Source organism: Cetorhinus maximus, chromosome 17 (genome assembly GCF_964194155.1).
Source record: "Cetorhinus maximus chromosome 17, sCetMax3.hap1.1, whole genome shotgun sequence".
NCBI lineage: Eukaryota > Metazoa > Chordata > Chondrichthyes > Lamniformes > Cetorhinidae > Cetorhinus > Cetorhinus maximus.
Genome location: NC_135895.1, coordinates 90,784,998 through 90,808,723, shown reverse-complemented (window position 1 = coordinate 90,808,723; position 23,726 = coordinate 90,784,998). Strand labels below are relative to the sequence as shown.

The following is a 23,726-nucleotide window of genomic DNA, read 5'->3' as shown; positions in this document are numbered from 1 at the left end:
TTTTGTGAAATCAGAAAATATAAATCTTCTGCCAAATGATTTATCATAAATTGAGATACAAATTCCACCTCTCACCTCTATCTTCTGAGATGACCTGTACTAGCTGATAATCCTCTGCATGGTCTGTTTCAAGGTTGTGCTTGGACATGGCTCTCTGGATAACCACAGGTGCCTTATCTTGGTTAGTCAGCTAAAGAAATAGAAAAATATTTACTTTTCATTAATATATTTGAGGGAAAGTGAAATAATGAAAAAGTGTAAGGCCTTTCTAAAGAGCTTAAAGGTGGTTTTCACCCAGAAGATAACTGTGACATTGCACTGAATTCTGCATAAGTTACATTAGAGAAATAATATCCATTTACATAACTGGTCTAACTAGCCTTCTCCATCCCCCATCTTCCCAGGACTGGTATCCATCGCATCTGTTCTGATGACGCTACCTTCAAAAACAGCTCCTCTGACATGTCCTCCTCCTTCCTTAACCGAGGTTTTCCATCCACGGTCGTTGACAGGGCCCTCAACCGTGTCCGGCCCATATCCCGCACATCCTCCCTCACGCCTTCTCCTCCTTCCCAGAAACATGATAGGGTCCCCCTTGTCCTCACTTATCACCCCACCAGCCTCCGCATTCAAAGGATCATCCTCCGCCATTTCCGCCAACTCCAGCATGATGCCACCACCAAACACATCTTCCCTTCACCCCCCCTGATGGCATTCCGTAGGGATCGTTCCCTCCGGGACACCCTGGTCCACTCCTCCATCACCCCCTACTCCTCAACCCCCACCTATGGCACCTCCCCATGCCCACGCAGAAGATGCAACACCTGCCCCTTCACTTCCTCTCTCCTCACCGTCCAAGGGCCCAAACACTCCTTTCAAGTGAAGAAGCATTTCACTTGCATTTCTCCTAACTTAGTCTACTGCATTCGTTGCTCCCAATGCGGTCTCCTCTACATTGGAGAGACCAAACGCAAACTGGGCGACCGTTTTGTGGAACACCTGCGGTCTGTCCGCAAGAAAGACCCAAACCTCCCTGTCGCTTGCCATTTTAACACTCCACCCTGCTCTCTTGCCCACATGTCTGTCCTTGGCTTGCTGCATTGTTCCAGTGAAGCCCAACGCAAATTGGAGGAACAGCACCTCATCTTCCGACTAGGCACTTTACAGCCTTCTGGGCTGAATATTGAATTCAACAACTTTAGATCTTAAACTCCCCCTCCCCCCATCCCCACCCCGTTTCTTCCTGCCCCCCCCCCCACCCCGTTTCTTCCCCCCACCACCCCCACCCCCCCGCTTTTTTTTTCAATAATTTATATAGATTCTTCTTTCCCCACCTATTTCCATTATTTTTAAATCTAAAACTAAAACCTTGTTAGCCTTTCCACCCCACCCACACTAGAGCTGTACTTTGAATATCCTGTCTTCCATTCTTAATTAGCACTTTTCTCAGACAAAACACCTCTTTGACATCTTTTGATTATCTGCTCATCTCCACAATCACCACACCCTCAATGTCTCTCTCCTCCCCACACCCCCCCCACCCCCCCCCACCCACCCACCTTAAACCAATTTATATTTCTCCCTTCTTCTAACTATGCTTCAGTTCTGCCGAAGGGCCATGAAGGCTCGAAACGTTAACTGATTTCTTCTCCGCCGATGCTGCCAGACCTGCTGAGTTTTTCCAGGTAATTCTGGTTTTGTTCTGGTATTGCAAAACCTGCCTTAGATACTCTGAAACCCATTCAGTTTGAGCAGTGATAGCACATACCTGAATGTGCAATGGAAACAGAGCCCAGTGTTTTGCCACTAGGATTCCTGAGCAATTTTATCAACATTTGCAGTTTAAAGCAAATAAATTTGTACAAAAGATTCAATTTAAACACTCCACTTTTTCTCCCCTCTCTTTGCCTACTTTTGACATTATCCATACAACAAAAGGCTCAATACTGTTTACTCAGTCTAACATTGCTTAATATTAGTGCATGTTTATATAAAATTGATTCATAAAACTGATTAAACAGAAACAAAAATGTTTGAGGCATTTAGCAACTTTTAGTTCCTGAGTGGAGTTCAAAAATTTAACATTCACCTCAATTGTGAAACACTGGAATCGTTGGGCAAACAAGGTATTGAAATAACCAAATGCACTAAAAACTCCTTTTGGTTTTTGTTAAATCCCATGTTACATCTGGAGGTAATTTCTCCCAGCTCAAGAGTTTGAACAATCCAGCAAATGAGAGATGAAATACACTGGCAGAGCTGGTGTTTCTTTTGGAGATGTGTAGAGTTTCCCAGTTGAGAGACTGCGCATGCTTAATTCCCCTTTTAAGCTGTAGCCCATGGTTAAAAATTAATTCTTTTCAGCCACTCAGAAGCAAACGTCATAATGAATCTATTAAAGAGCAACAGGATAGGAAAAGACAAAAGAAGTGGTGCAGCCAAATGTTATAGTTTGTTAATTATCAATTATCAACACCCAGGTTGATTTTTTTGGACCTTTTGCACCTTGTATGGCCCTATTCAGTACAGTCCTATTTTGGGCATATTAATATGTCCTACCATTCTTCTGTTCCAGGGTGAATTGCAAGACATTAAAGATACTGAAAATTAACAAATGCGTGTGCCTGATTAATGATGTTATCCTCCAGCAGAAGGAAGGCATGGTGTATTGTTCATAAGAATAAGACTCCTGCTCATTTGGTAGCAGAACTCTGTTTTGGGGGGAACCAAGAGCTCTGTATGTCTGGGTCAGTCGCCCAAGGACAGTTAAGTCCAGTTACTGGTGCAGACTTTAATGTTTGCAGTGATCTCACACACCACCCAGGTGAACCTGTCACAAAGCATGTCACCAGTGAAGATGTAGTTTGCCTCCTGAGATGGCTTCACATTATGTAGAAGTCAGCATAACTCCAACCCCATGACAGGCTACATATCTGAGCAGTCTGAATGAAAATAGTTCACATGTGCCAATTTCAAACATGGAGATGTTATGCTATGAATTCACAAGCTGGATCTTTGCCATTTGGCATCACGTTCATAGCATAACCACCAGAGTCCAATCTGGTAAAGACAGACAGGACAGAGAAACATACATTTCAAGTTTCCTGTTTTTATTGGTGAGATTGGTTCCTTATGTTACAAAATTTTCTGCAATATCTTTGACATTAGAAAAGCTTTCCCTGTTATGAAAGACCATCTTAATATATTCCAAAGCCAAAACTTTTGCAAAGTTAAATTACAAAAATTCACTAGTTGATTTTTTTTGGCCACATTAGGTAGACAAATCGATCTCCCTGTGCAAGATGTACAACAAACGTTTCACTGAGATGCAGCTGTGATGAATTTTCCCCTCTCCTTCTCTGATATAGGAGGACCAACTTACTATTTGCTAACTTGTATGAGAAAAAGTATTAAATCATATAAATTATGCTTCAATGCTAGCATAGAAAATGGCTAATACTAGAAGAACTTTTGCATGCATCTTTCTTAAAGTAAGCTCATCATAAACTGAACTGACCCAGTTTGTGCACATTGGTAGCAATACTAATTACTTTAGAAGTGTAAACTCCAAATCTACAAAATCTTAAGACACAATAGAACATTTAAAAACGCTGTATTGAATTAAAGAAACAGACTATATATATTTTTTTAACTCTGAAAATGTGCTGTGCAAGATGCAATCCCTGTGAAGTGATAAATAATTTTGATGATATTCTAACTGGGTCAGGAAGATGGTCATAAATAACAGCAGAATTGGCTTATTTTAAACTTTTGATGTTTCACTATCACCACAGGTGCAAAATCAGACCCAAGGTATATTTGCAACCAATACGCAAAATTGATTGGTTGTATACAGTGACATGTCCCAATCTAAAAGGAGACGATAGGATAACTCCACCTATCAGGGCTGGAGAGTGCATTTCCATATCATATAATTAATTACTTTCTACTTTGCATTATTCTGGAAAAATAATCAATTTAGTTGCTGAGGGAAGTGAGGATGAAAATAGCAGAGGCTCCAGCCACAATCATCCTGTCCTCCTTAGATATAGCAGTGCTTGGGCTGCAGGGTTGCAAATTTTATACCTGTTGAAAAGAGAAGGGGATAAACCCAGCAGCCACAGCCAGTCAGCCTAACCACTGCAGTGGGGAAACTTTGAAAGATAATAATCCAAGACAAAATTAATTGCCACTTTTTAAAAAGTGAATAAATGGCAACCAGCACAGATTTGTTTGACCAAATTTATTGAATTATTTGGTTTAGCAACGGAGAAGATTAATAGTGAGGCTGGTCGTACAGATGTGGATTTTCAAAAGGGTGTTTGATATAAGCCTAATTGGAGTCTGTGGGCTGAAAGGAACAGTGGCAGCATGGATACAAACTTGGTTAAGAGACAGAAAGCAGAGTTTGTGAATAATTGTTTGTTCAGACTGGAGAGAAGTATATAGTGGTGCTGCCCATGAGTCATGCTAAGACAACTACTCTGATATCTGTAAATGACCTGAACTTGAGCATGCAGGGCAGAATTTCAAAAGGTTTGCAGATGAAACAAACTTTAAAAAGTCAATAGCAAGGAAGACAGTGGTAAGGAAGATAGTAGTAGAGTTCAGAAAGACATAGAAAGACTGATGAAATAGACATGTGGCAGATGTAACTTAGCACAGAAGTGTGAACTGACGCATTGTGGAAGATGAGGAGGGTAGGTAATAAAAACCAAATAGAACAATTTCAAGGGGGCTGCATGGAACAGAGGCCTGGAGGTGTACATGGCAGGACAAGCTGAGCAGGCTGTTAAAAAAAGTATTAGGTTTCTTGGTGTTAATAATAGAGGCATATACTGTAGCATGAAAAGCAAGGAAGTTATGCTAAACCTTTACAAAAATAGCTAACTAGTCCATAGCTTGAGTTTTGGCCATCACACTTCAGGAACGATGTTAAGGTCTTAGAGAGTGTAGAGGTTCACAAACATTGTACCAGGGATGCAGGACTTCTGTTATGTGGAGATACTGGAGAAGCTGTGCTTGTTCTCCACAAGGTTAAGTGAAGATTTGAGAGATTGTAAAAGTTGATTAGATCAGCAATGGGATGACAATTCGGACTGGTTGCATATAGGGAACGAACACTGTTGGGTTACAAACTTCCATTTCACATTTTGCAATGAATTGATTCATTTGTTCAAATAGACACAAGTCAGGTCGGTGATTAACAAAGGAGGTCTTCAGAAAGTTATGAGAGCTTGGGTGCATATGGCAGAAGATAAAGGTGTAATAAATTACATGCACAATATATTTGCGTTACCTTAAACAATGTCTTTATGTGTTATGCCACTAGATTTACTAAAATGGCCCAAGGATGAGCGACATAAGAATGTGGTGTGATTGGAAAAACTGGAAGTGTTCTCCTTGAAGCAGATAAGGTTAAGGGGAGGGTTTTGAGTACTTAAGGAGAAACTGTTTCCAGTGGCAGAAAAGGACAAAACTTATGGTAATCGACAAAAAAAGTCAAAGGAAGGAGAATGATTCTGTAGCTATCCTCCACTCACTGCAATTTGTTGGGAATAAAAATGTCCTACATTTAATCGGGAGACTTTGCTGTAATTTTGGCCATGAGTTTAGTTTGTTGTAGCTCATAGATGTCCCATTTAAACAGGCTGTTTGCAATATGCTTGCTCCAAGTCCTGCCTTAAGTTGTGCCCAGCTCCACCTCACCTCCAACTCACTGACATCATTGGCTGACATAATCTTCACTTTGTAATTATTAAATGCTGGCTGGTTGCTAAACTTTTAGGTTTACTAGAACAAGCTAACAAATATTTTTTTCTTCACCAGCACTCATCCAGAGATTGTGTTCAGTTATCATATTTAAATTCCAGAGGCAGGTTTCCACACGTCACACTGAGCTACTGGGAAGCCACAATCAAAGGAGATTTGAAATAATTTTTCCAAACATGAAATACATGAGGATCATTAAGTTATAGGGATAACATACTACCCAATAATTTTTAGGTTTTTCTGAACCAATCACAGGGTGGTGGTTTTATTTTGGACTGTAATCTTCTCCAACCCATTTTTGGTTTGCTCTCTGCCCTTCATCTCCTGAAACTCAATGTGAGCCAAAGGCAAGGAATGTCTTTGCTAAAATTACTCAATTAGCTAACAGGAGGATCAGAGCTGCCTGTGGTTAGCCATGTGCTAATTGAAGGACCCCAGACTCCAATTTGTACCTCCTTGCTGCATTGTTGTGCAAGGGATGGGGGCTAATGGAGGGGAAATTAACGACCATTATACAACACGAACATGACGAAAGGAAACAGCCCATGTACTTACCAAAATGCTTTTGTATAAATTTCCATTGTCATCCTCTAGGCTGACCCGGATGATACAGCTATCTTCATTCTGGTGGTTGTACACAGGAAGTGCCGATGTTGCATTGCAGGAGGTGGCTGAGGCAGAACGCTTGTGAACCTTGGTATGGTGGGGCAATAATGGTGACGATGACACAGTGCTGAACAAGGATGAAACTCCCGAGGAGGTGGTGTCCACAGAGTGCATGGAGGAAGATGACGACAAGGATTCGGATGACTGCAGAATAATTATTTTAGAAAAAAAATTGTTAATTATTCTCTCTGAGATAGGTCCATCTTCCCAGTTACATCCATTATGCCATGAACTCTCTGCCATTCCCTCAAAAACAGAGGCACTGTGGACACAACAGTTTGGTCGAGGACAGCAAGGGATGCACAATTTCCTGGTCGTTGTACTGTGAAATCTTTTCCTTGGGATTCCTCCCTGATCTAGTCAAAATCAGTTCTGATGAACGATACCATCTAACGTCTATTAGTTGGCAAGCCAACATTGATGGTTCATCATTTAGCACATTTGTAAATTATCCAGTTAGATTGTTAGCACATAGTATACACAAGTGCACTGTGGGCCATTATACTCGAACATTTAAGCTAGTGTTTTAACTCTTAAAATTGTCAAATTCTCTCTTTGGAATTTCAGTTTACATGCAATATTTGAATACTCCTATACTTATGCAAATGTTTACCTGCCTGCCTCACCTGGCTACTCGCTTGTAGCACCCACCTACTTAAAACACGCCCAGTGGTGATGGTATGCACTTGTGAGAGTGAGCCAGCCTGTGCATGTGTGGGCCCGACGTGCAGTATTGGTAATGAATAGGCAGTAAAGTTATTAAAGAGGAATACAAGGACTGAAAGAGGAGAATCCATAAATAGGGGAGATTCTTAAACAGAAATATCACTCCAAAACACAAAGCAATAGAATAAGAAACTGAATCGTTGAAATTTCCAGGGAACAGGTCATAAACATGTTCTACTAAAACCAATGAGGTCATTGATAATCTCCCAAGAAACAACACCCTCCTGTAGAGAACATGCTGAACAATAACTAAAGGTCAATTATAGACAAAACAAAGTACACAGTCTCCAGTGCAGCGAGGTGCATTGCTTTGTTGCAATTTGTGGAACAGTTTGCTAGATTTTGATCCAAAGTGCTGTTTTTGTGGACTGTGCTTTAAGCTGCTACAGTCACATCCCACATGCTAAATTTACCAACCATAAACCTAACATTAAAGTCAGCCTGCACTTTAGTCAAAGATCTTTTTATAAAATTTAAACTTAGATTAAAGATTTTGGCTATTATTGTGATAACCATTTAAAAAAAAAATCACACAAAGCTTCCTTTGTACACATTTAAATGACAAACTTTCTATACAAAATAAGCCAAGCTTGTTCATATGAAATACAAACTTGGCTAATACAAGATCAGTTTTCATTCCATGGAGTTATCATTTTTCTGGCATCCAATGCCTTTGTAAACAACATGGGTTGAATTTTGCCATCTCACCTTCAGTTCTGAAAACGAATTGCTGGCAGTGGCCAATTACAAGGCTGTCACTGAAGCTGGGTCCAAATTGAGGATGGTGGCTTGCCTCCAAGAGGCGTCAGCCCAATTAGATAGTCAGGTGCCCGCAAAGGCAAGTTGGGTTTGACTGGTGATCGGGACAGGTGCCACTGAGCACCCTTGTATCCCATTGACTACCAAATTACAAATCGGGGAGGGGGGTGGGAAGAGACATTATCTGGATAGAATCAGATGATCCCAAACCTCCCAGGTGAATGTGTTTTGAGCCTCCCATGACAACATCTTTAACGTGGTGAATGCCTCTTTGCTTCACCTTTTTCTGTGGTCCTTCTCGAGCGTCAGTCTGCGAAGTGCAGGGCTCTTCAATTTCCGAGCTGCTGGAATCCGACGATGAAACGCTGACCGAGTCGATGCTCTCTGCTGAACTTCCGCTCTCAGGGGATTTAGGCTGCTCGGAGCTCTTAGTTGGAGTGCTGTTTGCGTTAACATCTGCCCCTAGAAATAGGCTGCAAGAGGGAAAGGGATTAGTCAGCAAAAACATTGAAAAGTCATTACATTCCACAGAAAGAGTTTATTGTCGATTCGGGGTGGTACTTGGCTACCCAACAGTGGCCCTACACATGAACATTTTTTGAAATACATTCAAAGTACATGCTCTATGCCACCTGGAGTTAGTTATGCAATTTATTTAAATAAGAACAGAAAATGCTAGAAAGACTCGAGCAGGTCTGGCAGCAGCTGAGGAGAGAGAGAAAGAGCTAAAGTTTCAGGTTGATTACTTTTCATCAGAACGCATTAACCTATTTACATTTTTGTCTCAAAGAATTATGTTCGAAAAAGGTTCTTTTTTCAGAGATACTAACAGTAACAATAAACAACTTGTATTTATATAGCTTTTATTAACTTCTGAAAATCTCCCAACTTGCATCACAGGAGCGTTATACAATAAGATGCATCACTGAGCCACAGGGGATATTGGTGCATCTTTTTATTTAATAGCATTGTTGACTATGGTAATGCTCTTGTGTAGAACTGTCTACATTGAGAGAGTACAGTGTCAATGTATAGAGTTTGAAACCCAATGGAATTGTTTATTTGAATCTGACTGGCTTGATAACATGGGAAACGTCTCTGCACTGCTCCATCATCGCTGGATTAAAGCACAAATCCACCAATGAGAAGGCAGCACTGAAGATTTCCCCTATCCCATTGGGCCTGTCCAAAACAGACAGACAGGAGCCCAGCACAAACCCAGCAGCGCCGGATTTGATTGTAGGATTGTACACGCAAGGCAGAGGCTTTGGCTATACAATAAATGAGAACCTGGGAGTGCAACATTAGCAGTCTAGGAAGCTACTGCATGTTTGACGTTGTGCTTCATTCACAGATTCAGGTACTGTATATGCAGCAAATTCATGTCATCTGTAAGGGTAGGAAACTGGTGCTGACTCTGTCCAGTTGTTGTCGGCTGCCCCTCGATTAGAGGATGATGTGCACTCAGGGTCCAGAGTGCCACAGGTCTTCTGTCATAGGTCTTCATGGTGATGGAGAAGGCCAATTCTAGACCCACAGATCTTTGGACACATGGGGCGAGATGTCCCATGAGACAGTGGAACTGGAGTGCAGGGTTTCCTCCTTTTCTTTCCTTCTCTGCCACCACTCTGCTTCATCATTAAGATGTTTGGACTCAAAGCATGACACAGCCTGATGGACAAGTTGTTGCCATTTTGAGTAATTAGTAGCAAGTTCCTCCCAGTCATTAATGTCAATGTTGCTGTGCTTCAAGGAGAATTTCAGAGTGCCTTTGTAGCGTTTTCTTTGTCCTGCCCTGGAACATGCTGGCCATTTGAGTTGAGAAAACAGGACCTGGTGGGGAGAAGATGCTTTTCACCATCCAGACAGTGTCCAGTCCATTGTAATTGGTTTTGCAGGAGTTTTGCCTGAATGCTTGTGGCGCTCGCTTCAAGGGGGACACTAGCATTTGTTTGACAGTCCTCTCATTGACTTTGGAGAATTCAGCAGAGGCACTGCGGATGAAATTTCTTGTGCTCTTATGTGTCACTGGTGCACACAGAGCCTAGGTCGCACTGCAGTACAGGAATGTGGTGACAACAAATGCTCTGTACACTAGAACGCATAAGGCTCTAAACTGACATTGCCAGCCTGAGGCCTGCCTTCCTGGGGAGGGGCAGCTACGTCCAGTACAGAACTGGGCCAAAGATACTGAAGTCAGCGGATAAGTTGCCCTTTGAAACCTAGAAAAATCCTTCCAAAAACAGGGGCCAACTTGTATGTTAAGTGTAAAAAGGTAACCCGCTAGCTTGGGTGGTTGCCTTCTTTTGTAGTTAGCCTCACACGGTCTGCTGTGTGGGTGCGTTTTAAACTCCCACACATCCTCACAACACAAGTGCTGCCTGCTTGATCGCTTATGCCCAATTATAAAAGTACCAGTAAGTAAAAAATACATTCGCCGGGTGAAAAATTGAGGCTGATTATGAATGCGAGTATAGCATGTTGTGGCTGAAAGGCAGTTGTTTCTTTGTTTTTCTGGGGAGGGGGGGCGTTGTGTAGCGTATATGTACAATCATTTTTGTGGCCAAAAAAAATGGTGATCTACAGTAAATCAACAGCTTGTGACACAAGGAAAACACAAAAATCCCAAATTTTGCGGCTGTACTTACAGCAAAACAGCAGAGTCCACAAACTCTCAGCAATCTGCATGTGCAGAATAAGGTGGAAATCCCCAGGAATTACTCTGTCAAATCTATGTTCAACCAGAAGTTCCTTATACCAATGAGTGAACTTCTGAAAACTTCCACTTTTAAGCTATTGGAATCTCTGCAAAAAACCCTTGAAAAACTTGCACCGTCAGATGAGGTTTTTAAAATGGCACATCGACCTCAATTACTGCTAAATATCTTCACTGGCCCAAAAAAGCTAATTTTATATTTGCAGAATGTCAGGTTTCTCCATCATTTAACGGAGCAAATTTTTAAATCATGATTGCTTATAATATTCTAGCTATTACTTTAACCCAAATAATTTGCTTTGCTATCTGAAAATTTAAAGTGAAGGTATTCAGTGTTTTAAACTTCCTGTTTTGCTGTCAGAGAATACCGACATGCGACTGGTTGCCTACCCAGCTTGCTGACATAATTGCTGTTGGATATCACAAGATTCACGCGACTTGGCACCAGGTTTAAATTTATCACGAAAGGGGGATTCCGTGCTGGGGTCGGAATAGGTGGCATATTTCAATGAGGCCCTCCTTAGTGAAGGCTGGGGGTGGCAGGTGGATCTGATGCACAATTCCTCACTGATGTCGAGGGAGGAGAATTGTTTCCTGAAGAACCTGGGCAGAAATGGCCTCCTGCCAAGAGATCTTCCCCATTCTGCTGGGGAGAAAAATTCCACCAGGCCTTTTGTTTTGCGTGCTCAGATGACATCCGAGCCCAGGTTTTGGTGTGTTATTCCAACCCTGCCATTAACCTATTTCTTATAAATGGAAAAATCTGGTATTAAATGTTCAGCACAGAAAATTTCTCCAACATTGCCATACCTTAATGTGTACATAATAAAATTCATCTTTCAGAAAAATTAAGAGCAACAAAGCGAAAAAAGTAACATCACTGCTATTTGATAGGAAGCTGCACACAAAGCTTTTATAAGGATAGCGAACTCTGAATTTGGTCTTCTAGTGCAGCTAAAGATAGGAGTTGTGCTGAGGAACTCGCATTTATATTCCACCTTTAACATAGTCAAATGCTCCAAAACACTTGATTGAAGTAGAGCAGATGGCATGGTAATTTTTCTAAAGGCTCATGGTGGGCATACATGAAACAATTGAGGACGAAGGCTCCAAACAGCTGAGGACTCTTGCCAATCATAATGTGGAGAGAAGGACAGAATTCAATGAAGATCGGAATCACATCAGAAAGTCTTAACTGGACCCCTGGGGCTAGAGGAAATTGCAGAGGTAGGTATGGACAAGCTCATGGAAGGATTCTGTATGTTGTGGATATGGAATCAATGGAGGCTGGTGAGGGAATGAGTCAAAGGGAATCAGAAGAGATTGCCAGATAGAAGATGAGCAGATGGTAAAAGTTTGGAACACTCTTCTTCAAAATGACAATCAGTTGTCAATTCTAAATCTGAGAATGATAGCTTTCTGGTTAAGGTTTATGACCAAAGCTGGGGGTAGAGAGTTCAGTCACAAAACAGCCATGGCCTCACTGAAACGCAGAACAGGCTCAAGTGGTTAATTGCTTGTTCTTATGATCCTATGGAGTTTAATGCCCAGATCAGGGTCAAACTGGGGACTGTGGGGTTGTGCACTATTGAGTTCAACCCAAAATAGCAGTGGGTGAACATGATGGAGTCACGGTTAAAGCGCAGGAGTTATACAGTAGGATGCAACCAAGCTTTAGGGAGCTCTGCCTCATCTGTGACTGAATGTCAAATAAGCAGTCAGACTGCAGTGTTGCACTGCAGGAAACATGGCAGTCAGTTTATACTCAGCAGGATCCCAAAACAGGAATTAAATAAATGAAATCATCACCTGTTATGCTATGTTGGAGGAGGGATATATATTGGCTAGAATACTGGTGAGAAGTCCTCAGCTCCTCTTTGATTAGTGCCACGAGGTCTTTTACATTCGAGACAGCAAATGGCGGTCTCATTTTTACAAGTCTCATCTGAAACTGCACTTCTGTCAGAGCAGCACCTTCTCAAGTACTGCACTGGAGAGTCAGTCTAGATTATATGCTCAAGTCTTTGCGTGGAACTTGAATTCATAACTTTCTGACTAGGGGTGAAAGTGCTACCACTGAGTTAAGGCTAAGTGCCCATGTAATTAACCATTTCAACAGGAATCAATGTCACCCATGATTATACAATCAAAAAAATTGCCGCTATAAATACCATGTTCTATTTGGAACCAGATGAAGCAGAACAAAAATGAGAAAGACAAAAAGATACCATCTGTAATGAAAACACTAGTGTTGTGGAAAGCACAGCCCTGAACAATATAACCTTGTAGGCAACTTTGTGGTAATCTTCTCCTGATACAAGTCCAAGTAGGCAAAACCCAAAACCTCCAATTGGCTATTTTAAATGTGCTAGATGCGGCAAGTGGTAGTTAATGCTGTTGCACAAAACCACTGACAAATGTTACATACAGCATAGTCATTAGTCACAGAACAGCAACAACCAAAAATAGTTCAGAACTTCTCAATAGTCACTCAAAATAAAGTAGAGCATCAGTCAATGATTTACTTTAAGGATCTACAGCACAGGGGGAATAATTGATTATGCCCACTGGCTGCTCCAACTTTCCATTCCCTGCAGCTTGACCCATGGAAATAAGCATAAATAGCAAAGCAGTTGTTTGGCACATATGGCTGGATGCAAACAAAATGGCAATTTAGCACTACAAACCCCTGGTGTTGACTTATTAGGCATTAAATGATGCAGGGGGAGCAAGAGCAGATTAGCTTTGTGGCATCAAATACAGACGAGTGCTCATTGTACTTCTTGGAGTGCGGCAGCAATTAAGCTAAAGTAACCTACATAATATGCATATAAAATCCACAGTCACATGAAGAGAAGATGTACCAGGCAATGCATAAGTGTTTCTCTTCCCTTTCTTCATTTCTATATCATATGACCAAAACAACCATAAGCTGCAATGCAGACTACTGAAAGGTACAACACAGCAACAAGGCGTGATTCTCCCTCTGAACCTCTACAGGGGCAAATCACTTGGCTGATATCTGCTTTATTTATGTCCAATGGACAACAGCTAAAGATGGTTATCTCTGCTTCAGAAGTAATTCTGAAAACAATGACTGTAGTCTACGCCAGCACGCACGTTAACTTGTAGGTGGAAGCATATCCGAATACTGCAGTGGAGCTTCAAACAAGAATCACTGAAGATAAAGTTGCAGATAGAGGATTTTTTCACTGCTTGCTGACCCACATGAAAACAGAACAAATTTCAGACAGAGTGATTTAGATGTGATTTGCATTCATAGTCAAATCCATCCAGTTTTCATAACATAGGCTCACAACTATGTGCAGGCCCTTGCATCTTAATCCAATTTTTAAAAAAATTCCTCCCCTTGTAAATACGAATTTGCAAAGGTGGAATCTAGCCGGGGTACAAACTTCTATCAGTGGATACATGGGAACTGCTAGACATGAAAAGACCAAAGTTTATCTGGTTTAACTTCTGCCATCCTGGTAGTCACATGATACAACGATAATGGCATTATTGACTGGTCATTGCAATCAAACTCTATCAATTAAGTCTACAACAGCTACAGGCATGAGGTAAGGAAAACTTCAATGCTTATCACATTGTCTCAAACTACTCAACTTTATCAACCACCAAAACTTCACACTTCAGTAAAACAATAAACAAACACACATCAAAAGACTCCATTCATGGTTTATTGATTCCTATAACAAAGGAAGTAATCAGATGAGACATTTCCTGTGCTCATCATGTGATACTTACAGGCTGAGGCGCTTCACCACACTCTTTCTGGGCTTTGGTGATGTGGGACTAGTATCGGGAGCTGCCTCTAGATCACAGGATACATGATAGCTGCAGGATGGCAGATAAACACATTTCAAACAAGGTCCAATTAAAAATAAACAGATGCTCTTGATTAATATTCCCAGCATTTTGAAAAACTCATTTGTACAAACAATTTGCATGAATTAACTTACTTCCAAAAGTCACTTATTTTCAGGCAGGAGAACACTGCACATTACTTTGATTAATGTTTAACTGCTACAACGAGAACTGTTCTCAATACTGGAACTGCAATCTTTTTTTTAAACTACGAAAAGCAGATCGAGAAGAATTTAACTTCATGTGTCAGACGTTCTCAGAAGACAGCCACCATTATACATCGCAGCCATTGTGCAGGGCACACTGAAGGGGAAAAAAATGGCCCAACTTGTACATCAGGTATAGGAAAATGAATAAAGAACTGGACTTGTAGAAAGTGAACTGATTAGCAATGGAAATCGAATTTCCAGTGCTTAGTGATAGAATAGGTTGCAAATTTACACCCACAACAAACTCCTGGCCTCCATCTGCACGGTTACGCAAGTGCACACAGCTGACAATGGACATCATCTTGCAAGGAGTCAAAGAGGGAGGTGGATCAGTCATTTTGGAGTGGTAGTCACTATGTGCTAGGTCTACTGATACTAAAATGATGGAGCAGTTCCTGTTGACTAGCAATAAAAGCAGACAAAACAGTGCCCCCTGAGTTTCTGCTGCCAATATTTTCAGTGCAATCTGCCCAAAATCAGCCAAACCAGTCCAAAAGATCAAAGAAATTAAGTATGACTTATGTTCAGTGGAAACAGTCTCTACAATATTTTTCACTAGTTTAAATTGTACTAGAAGCTGCCCCCCACCCATAAAATTGGCCATACTCCCAGGTCAAATGAATCATCATTCCAGGTATCTGCTCCACATGTCCACTTGCAGCCTGAGGCATTTAAAATAAAACTTTTTAAAATAAAAAAGAACGAACACTTAACAGGCGCACTTTAAATTTTTTTTTTCATTTAATAAGAAGCCAACTGCTGCAAATCAATTGTAAATATTTTTTAAAAATACAAGTTTTAAAAAAGTAATTTTCAGTAATTTCAAATCTAGTTACTCACAAGTGGTGGACTAGACACAGATTACCACCTTCTTTGAGATACACCATTTTTGGCTGCATTAATAAAACTGCAGTAGATCAAGGAATATGTTTTTTTTGAAACAAGCTCAAAAAAAATCACAATCTAAAATGCTGACCAATTAAGTTGGTTTATTGTACATATCACTGACATAAAATGTGCAGAAGCGTCTGAGGAGAAACTGGAGGGGAAAAGAAACACTTCAAAACGAGCATAATTTACCAGATGTGCCCAAATGGAAACTCTTGCCAAGTTGTCACAATGGGGGTCTCTGGATCAGGGTCTCATTAAGTTTTTGCATTTTCCTGTAACTGCTGGCTTATTACTATGGTTTGTCTCACTATTCAGTAATAAAACACATTTTGATATGATGATGGCACAGTTTCATTGTGTAGCGAGCAAAACCCTGCTAAGTCAGACTCCATCCCAAAAAAACCAGGGAAGGCGAAGACAACCGGCAGGCTCACTAGAATTGAAGAGTTATTAAAATGGTGGAAGGATATACACACACACACACAGCCCTTAATGGTTTGATCAGCACATTCTTGCAATACCTCTTACCTTTCTTCATCAGTCAAGTATTGTTGACCGTGGAACCATTTTAGAAACTTCTGGACTGGACTGATGCTATAACTGTTGCAAGCAGACTGCAGCAATTTAATCTGTGCTATTACCTCAAATTCCTGAAAGAACACAAAGAAAAATTGAAAGGTTTAAAAAAAAATACACAAAACTGCTATAATTACTACTGCTACATCCTAAATCAGTGGTATTTTGAGGAGCGTACTTTAAAAACTTTGTTTGCTAAATACTTGATGCACAGTGAATCATGTCTTAAAATCTCTTGCATTGGGAGGACTCTCATGTGGCCTCTCAGCAATGAATTTCTATATAGATTATTCAAGGATGGTTTCAGGACGTCATTCTACCGAAGCAGTGCCTCAAAGATTGGTCTTTTAAAAATATCGATCAAGCATTCATTTTAGAACCATATAAACTAATAAAAGGCTTGAGAGAGAAGTTATTAAAGAGTTAGTCCATAATAGCATAATAGTAGTGTTAGATCTATTGTTATTGATACCAAGGCAGGTGGTGAAAAAGTTAATGGATTTTTCCAAGGTCTGCAGCATGACTTAACTTTGTGGACATTGAATTGGCTGGAATATTCTGGAATATTGAGGAATTATCCAATCTCATGATTAATGTAATATTTTCAGTCATGCCTAGACATAATTAAATCATGATTTCATCCATGTATCAACACCAGGTATAGGCTGTACCTGGCAGTGACTGCTGGAAGGTAAATTGCATCAAATTAACAGCACAGAAACAGGCCATCTGGCCTGTTCTGGTGTTTATACTTCTCCAGTCCTGCTTCAGAAGACTCCGAATATTCTCCCATTCCTTTCTCCTGCATCTACCTTTCCTTGAAAGGCATCTATGCTATTCATCTCAACTGCTCCCTGTGGCAGCATGTTCTGCACGCTAACCACACTGTGTAACGAAGTTTCTCCTTTTTAGTGACTACCTTACATTTAAGACCCTTAGTTTTGGACCCCTCCTTCCCCCCACCCAAGTGAAAAAAAATCTATAAGATTTAGAGGCAAGCTCCCCACACCCCAATACAGTTTTGAAAGTTTAGCAAAGCGTAATAAATTATACTAACCCTTCGTCTCTTCTCAAAGTTGATCAAGCCACTCTATAGGAGACAAACAAGGACAAAACACATTAATTCAACTTGTAAAAAGGTCAGATTGTACTACAAGATTATGGACTTGAAAGGTCATGAGCAAAATACAACCCTGTAAACTTGGCTCCAAATTAGTATGTAGCCAAAACTCAATCATGTGTACAACACAAATAACGTATTGCACTGTCAAGTCATGATTTTGCACAGTACACCAAGTCCTTTGCCGCAGTCAAATATAATCAACTTGGTGATGACAAATAAGTGAGCAGCGATTTGAGAGAATGTAATTGAGAGAGATGTCCAATTAACAGAAATTACCTGCACAAAATAAAAGTGCACAATTTATACAACATTATCAGGATACAGAAAAAAATAGGGCTATATTCATAACCAGCTGCATTGTGAATAAAGGTGCATGCAAATTACTAAGTGTTTGATCCATAGTACAAAACATCAAATTAACAAAGCTATGCATGTACTTTCTCTAATATATTTCATTGATTAATCTCATTAGTAGTTTTACTCTAACTGATTCCCATCTCCAAGCAACTTACACTGAAACTGTAATGATAGCAATTATCAGCAAAGGAGGAGTCCAACATGTCATAAACAGACTTACGTCAACATAATCTGGAAGAGCCGTGTCCAACATAGTTAAATCAGTTAAGAAAGTTCCCAAGTAGGGCACAGTTCCCTGCATCACACCCTATAAAGTAGAGGCAAATTTGTTTAACCCATTTTGAATGAGTTGCCACATTTCCTAAACATACTATCCATACTTAACCCGTTCCCTTTTGTATGCAACTAAATCAATTTGCAACCAGAACATGGAGTCCATTTAAATACAGACTTATGCTGTGGGATACAAAGCTATACCCATTTGGACAAGAAAATTCAGAGTTTGATCTCTGGTCTGTGTTGAGCTAACCAACCTCACTCTTTGGGTAACTATCATTTGAAGGTTGGGAGTTCTTCCACACATTAGGGGTTATAACTGGGATTACCTTTTCTTGCTTATGGTGAATACTTAATTACTTACCACTTATGTACATAAGATAATGCACATAAACAGCATTGGTCAAATAAAGTATTGTTTCACTCAACCCAAACTACTGGCAGTTCATTTATTTGTAAATACAAGTAAAACATTATATATTGTCTTCTATCGCCTTTCCTTTTTCTCCTTTATTACCAGAAAGAACTGACTGAATTCATGGCTGGAGCTGAAACCAAACAGAGGTTGTCCTTCATTTGGTGACCTAGATGGTTGTTTGTAGCCTATTCCATCAGAGGACATTACAGCTGAGCTCATTTGGGTCCTCAGTGATCAGATATGTAACTTTCCAGCAGGAGCTATTGGTAGGATCAACAGCTCAGTCTACTTTGTATAATTTTATAGCACAGAAGGGGATTCATAAGAACATAGAGAAGCCCCAGGAGACTGTTCCAGCGTTCAATAAGTTAACGACTGATCTCTGACCTCAACTCCACATTTCAGCCTGATCCTCCCGTCACTCGATTCCCTCAGGAGTCCAAAATCTATTGATCTCAGCCTTGACTATACTCAGCAACTGAGCACCCACAATTCTCTGGGGGTAGAGATTTCCAGCAAAACCCCCTCAGAAGAGTGAGTTTCAATGAGATTACCTCTCATTCTAGTGTACAGGTCTACTCAATCTCTTCATAGGACAACCCTCATCCCTGGAAACATCTATTCAGCCTGCCGCAATGGCTCTTTATGTAGAATTCCACCCCCCCCACAACCCCTGTTTGGGGGGCGGGGGGCAGGCATGGACCCGATCGGCGCCGCCATTTTATGCGTGCTGGCCAATTAAGGCCTGCCCAGCGTGACTTGCGCCCGGAAGCGCTGTGCACTCCCTGTGCGGGTGGGGGTTTTCGAGTCAGGGCCTGCGCTCTTTCGCACACGCGGGCAAAAAGAGCACAGAAATCTCAGAGGCACGGAGCTGCCTCAGGAAGCTTAATTACATTTTCAAAAATTTAAATAATGAGAAAAAAAATTAAGACATGTCCCCTCGTGTGACAGTGTCACATGAGCTGGGACATGTCAATGAAGTTTTATAAAAATTTTTAATCTATTTATAAACGCTTCATGAAGCCTCATCCCGCCCGTGGGCAGCTCAGTTTAATTAGTTTTTAAAATGGCCTTAATAGGCCTTTGACAGTTTGGCAGGCGTGCAACCGACTTGGCTGCGTGCCCGCCGAACTGAAAGTATAAATGATGCGCATGGAAGTCAGGATGCACGCCCAATGTCACCCCGTGTCATTTTACGCCTCGATGAGAGGGCCCTGACCCCGCTCGACAAGCCCAAAATTCTGGCATCTGAATTATCTGTTCAGTATGGTTTTGGTTCTTCCTTCCCTACCCTAAAATAGGTGACCAAGTAGGAGCCCCAATTTCTGTCCTTGTGAACATTAGTATATTCAGCAGTGATTGAACAGGAAGCTGTCTTTACCCATGAGACCATGGGGAATATTCTGCGCATACTAGCTTAGAATTATCTTAAATGTAGAAAATTTCACATCTAAACGATGCAGAACTATATAAATCAGAACATGTTTACATCCATAATCATTAGTACAACGCAAATATATTATCTTTTAAATTGTAACCAATGTTAAGAGTTTTAACAGTGGCAACACTGGTGCCTTCATTGCAAATCGCAAGGAGAACTGGTTAATGGTTAATTTAGTACAAAGCTTCAGCATTGTGTAAAAGGTGAATCACAGGCTTCAGTCGGAAGTCAGAATTTTGAGTTTTAATTTTGAGAACAGTTAATTCCTGGTACTGAATGGACAACTCACCATGTCCTTCTGCAGTTGTAGTCGTTTCTGAGCCCGTTTTTGGTTTTCCTTCACACAGCTGTCAAGGCTTGCAAACTTCGAAGTTCCTTCCTGAAGATTTAGGAAGAAATTAACAATTAACAATTCGTGGCCAACTAGATCTCCCATAACACCAAATGAGATATCAGATTTCAGCCCAAAAGCCTTGCTTTTTTTTTTAACTATTAATATTACTTTGCAAATCGGAGCCTTATGTCAACATGTTGGGAAAATCCTAACTTGTCGTAAGTAACCAGGTAGCAATGTTTTGAAGTGAAACTACAATTTATGCCATACTGAGGATTATTTGCCAGAAAACTGATATTAATGCTGGACCCATGGAGAGAGATTATAACACTCAAATAAGGAGGATATTCATTCCTGGGTGATACTCCTGAGTGTATGAAACTGGATTGTCTGTTGGCAGAATTAACTGTTCTGTAGTTCCAAGGGTGATTTGATTGAGGGAACTTCCATCTCAAATTCTTTTCCATTTGTGGTATGTGGACATTGCCAGGAAGATCAGCATTTGTTGTCCATTCTTAATTGCCCTCGAGGTGGTGGTGAGCCATCATTTTGACAACTACTAGGCCATTTCAGAGGACAGTTAAGAGTCAACTACATTGTTGTGGATCTGGAGTCACATGTAGTCCAGGACATAAGAGAGCAAATTTCTTTCCCTCAAGAACACTAGGGAACCATATGGATTTTTATGACAATCTGGTAGTTTCATGGTTGGCATTGCTGATGCCAGCTTTTATTCCAGATTTATTTAATCAAACTTAAATTCCCCAGTTGCTGTGGTTGGATTTGAACTCATTGAGGTGGGATCATTAATCACATCTACTGGATTACTAGTCCAGTAACACCGTCATCATTATGCCACCATACCCCACATTTTAAACAAAGTTGGGCACTTCAGTGATGTACATCACCTCTCCCATTAATAACCCAATTTGCTGGGAGGTTGGAGGGGAATTTTGTAAAATGTTCATTTCGGGACTACTTCGGATTTCCTGAAAGTTTTCAGATCAAGTTGCAGGATACTGGTCAATGAAGTTGATGCCTCAAAGTGTATAAAAATAATGTGATATAAAACATCATTTTTGAACATTTCAACAAATAACAGCAAAAGTTAGGATTGCCAGATCAAAATCCTAGAATTTACTTCCTAACCATATTGAGCAATTACCTTCACTACATGCACTGGAGCATGTCAAGGCAGCATCCTACCCCCACCTTCAGGGACAAGAAAGGATGGGCAGTAAATAATGACCTTCTATGGTGACCTTGTTAATGACATCCATATCCCAAGAAAGCTTAGAAAATCACACTGACAAAGTACGTATCCATGTAATACATATGTTGAAAGATCGGTGAAGCATGCTTCAATATTCATTCCACTTATTAAGAAAGAAACCATTACAGGACAGTTTCATAACTGTCCAATTTTTAACTCACATTTTTCCATATATATTCTCTATAGAAAGTTCCAAACCCTTCATGCTGCACATGTGCAACCATAAATACAAACTACTTTTAGATTCACTCCAGATTGCAAATTGGTTCAATACCATGCACTGATAACAGAATACAATAAATAAAAGGCTGCTATTAAATACCCAATTTATTCCATCATCTGAATATGCCCAGGGATAACAAAAGGTGGCCAGGGAGCAACAGGCCAATGTGATCATACAAGACAGGGGAAATTCTGAGGCAAGCACATGGAGAGCAATTGAAAAGATAGTTTCTGTACTCTACTCAGGTCTCTGGTCCCAACTGACGAAATTGAGGCCCATAACTTCTGTGGAGCGGCAATGGGAGTCGCACTGCAATTCCGCTCCCACTTTTTCACCTTGACATTGAGCCACTCTTTTGACCTTCTGACTCGGGTCGGCCGAGAACAGTGTAATGCAGTGGGTTCCCAAGGCCTTGTGTCGAGGGCAGGAAAGTCAGAGGGAAGGAAGCCAGACCTCTTCTTAAAAAAAAACGACTAGCTGCTGTAAAGCAGGTAGCTTTAAAGGACCAGCGACTTTGAGAAGCCAAGGAGAAGGTAAGTTTGTAAGCTAAGTGGGTAGGACTGTGGCTGGGGAGAGGAAAGAGGAAGATGGTCAGATGGTCAGTGGGTGGGGTGCGATGGTCAGTACCATAGCTATCAAGAAGTTAGAAGTGGTTTTGATTCTAACATTTTCTGAATAGCTTATTGCTGCAACACAGTCAGAACCATCCGAAGTTTGCGATTTATATTGTACTTTTGGTTGATTCCCATTGCAGGACAATTGCCCAACAGAAGTTTGAACTTCCCAGGCAATTGCCATGCGATCCTAACCTGGGGTCTACTGTCTGGGGGTTTGGGAGGGGGGGTGGAATTTGCACCAGCATATCTTTGGGGTACCCCTGAGTTACGACACCCTGAGCTCAGAGGTTACAGACCAGAGTGCCTGACAGACTAATTTTAGAACTCAGATTCATGGTCTAACAAAAATACTGCATTTATTCTTAAAATAAAAGTAAAATACTGCAGATACTGGAAATCTGAAATAAAAACAGAAAATGCTGCAAAAACCCAGGTCTGACAGCATCAGGTCTGGCAGAAGGAAAAAACAAGAGGAGGAGGAGGAGAAGAATGTAGATGTTGCAATTCCTAGAAGTCTAATAAACATGTGCTGGGAGCAAATAATTTTTTTTTTAATACAATTCAGATGAACTGAACTGTTGTCGTACTGTCAAATCGAGCAAGTCAAAAAATAGTTACATTGACTTTTTGTTTTGTATAACCACAGCAGGGCATTGCAAAAATCATATCAAACACACGCACTCTTGAAACCAGGCAAGCCTTTCAACCCCTCAAGTTAATTGAATGCAGTTTGGTCCTTTTCAGACACCAAGGTTTGGGGGTTGAGATCCCAATCCAAAAATGTGGTGAACGTGTCTTTCCAGTCAGGCTTGCTTTTTTTGTGTGAAACTCATAACTTTGGTATACTTGGCTGCCTTCCAGAGCTTTCAAAATATTCTGGCAAAACCAACAATCAAAATTTTTGCTAAGCACATCAGAGAAAAGGAGCGGTTATTAAACTGGTTTTAGTCCTTAGTAGGAGGCATGCAAGGAAGAGATAGAGGTTTCAGAACAAGTATGTTCCCTTGAAGTAAAAAAAAAGGTGGGACTAAAAGTCAAGGGGCTTAAAGGAAAGGATAAAAAAAGGCCAAATACCAAAGGATCAGTGCTGCAGAAAACCTAGGAGTATAAAAAGTGTAGGGGTGAAATATTTTTAAAATTGGGAACGCAAAGAGAGGGTGTTAAAAAATATTGGCAAGTAAAATCAAAGAAACGCAAAGATTTTTTTTCTAAACAAAGAGCTAGAGCACAACTAAAGAAAGAGTAGGGCCTATTAGGAACCATAATGGTAACCAGTGTGCGGAGAGGTGGGGGACATTGGCATGGTCCTTAAGGAGCATGTTAGGGATTTGGAACTCACTCATTGTGACAGAAACACTTATATCATTTAAAAAGTACTTGGATGTAAACTTGAAGAGATGATCTACAAGGCTACAGACCAAGAGCTGGAAAGTGGGATTATGCTGATGGCTACTAATACGA

General features: G+C 40.7%; 1 protein-coding gene across 4 annotated transcripts in view; it reads right to left on the bottom strand.

The window, feature by feature from the left end:
* The window catches only part of rgl1 (ral guanine nucleotide dissociation stimulator-like 1), a 177,639-nt gene that overhangs the window by 3,246 nt on the left and 150,667 nt on the right, over positions 1-23,726 (bottom strand). For all 4 annotated transcript variants that reach the window (XM_078561568.1, XM_078561564.1, XM_078561565.1 and 1 more), the window contains 8 exons: positions 20,108-20,197; positions 17,904-17,990; positions 17,261-17,293; positions 16,156-16,277; positions 14,408-14,497; positions 8,204-8,396; positions 6,328-6,582; positions 76-190 (listed from right to left, as the gene is read on the bottom strand). In XM_078561568.1, coding sequence (XP_078417694.1) covers positions 76-190; positions 6,328-6,582; positions 8,204-8,396; positions 14,408-14,497; positions 16,156-16,277; positions 17,261-17,293; positions 17,904-17,990; positions 20,108-20,197 — 985 coding nt within the window. The remainder of the gene's footprint in view (positions 1-75; positions 191-6,327; positions 6,583-8,203; positions 8,397-14,407; positions 14,498-16,155; positions 16,278-17,260; positions 17,294-17,903; positions 17,991-20,107; positions 20,198-23,726) is intronic.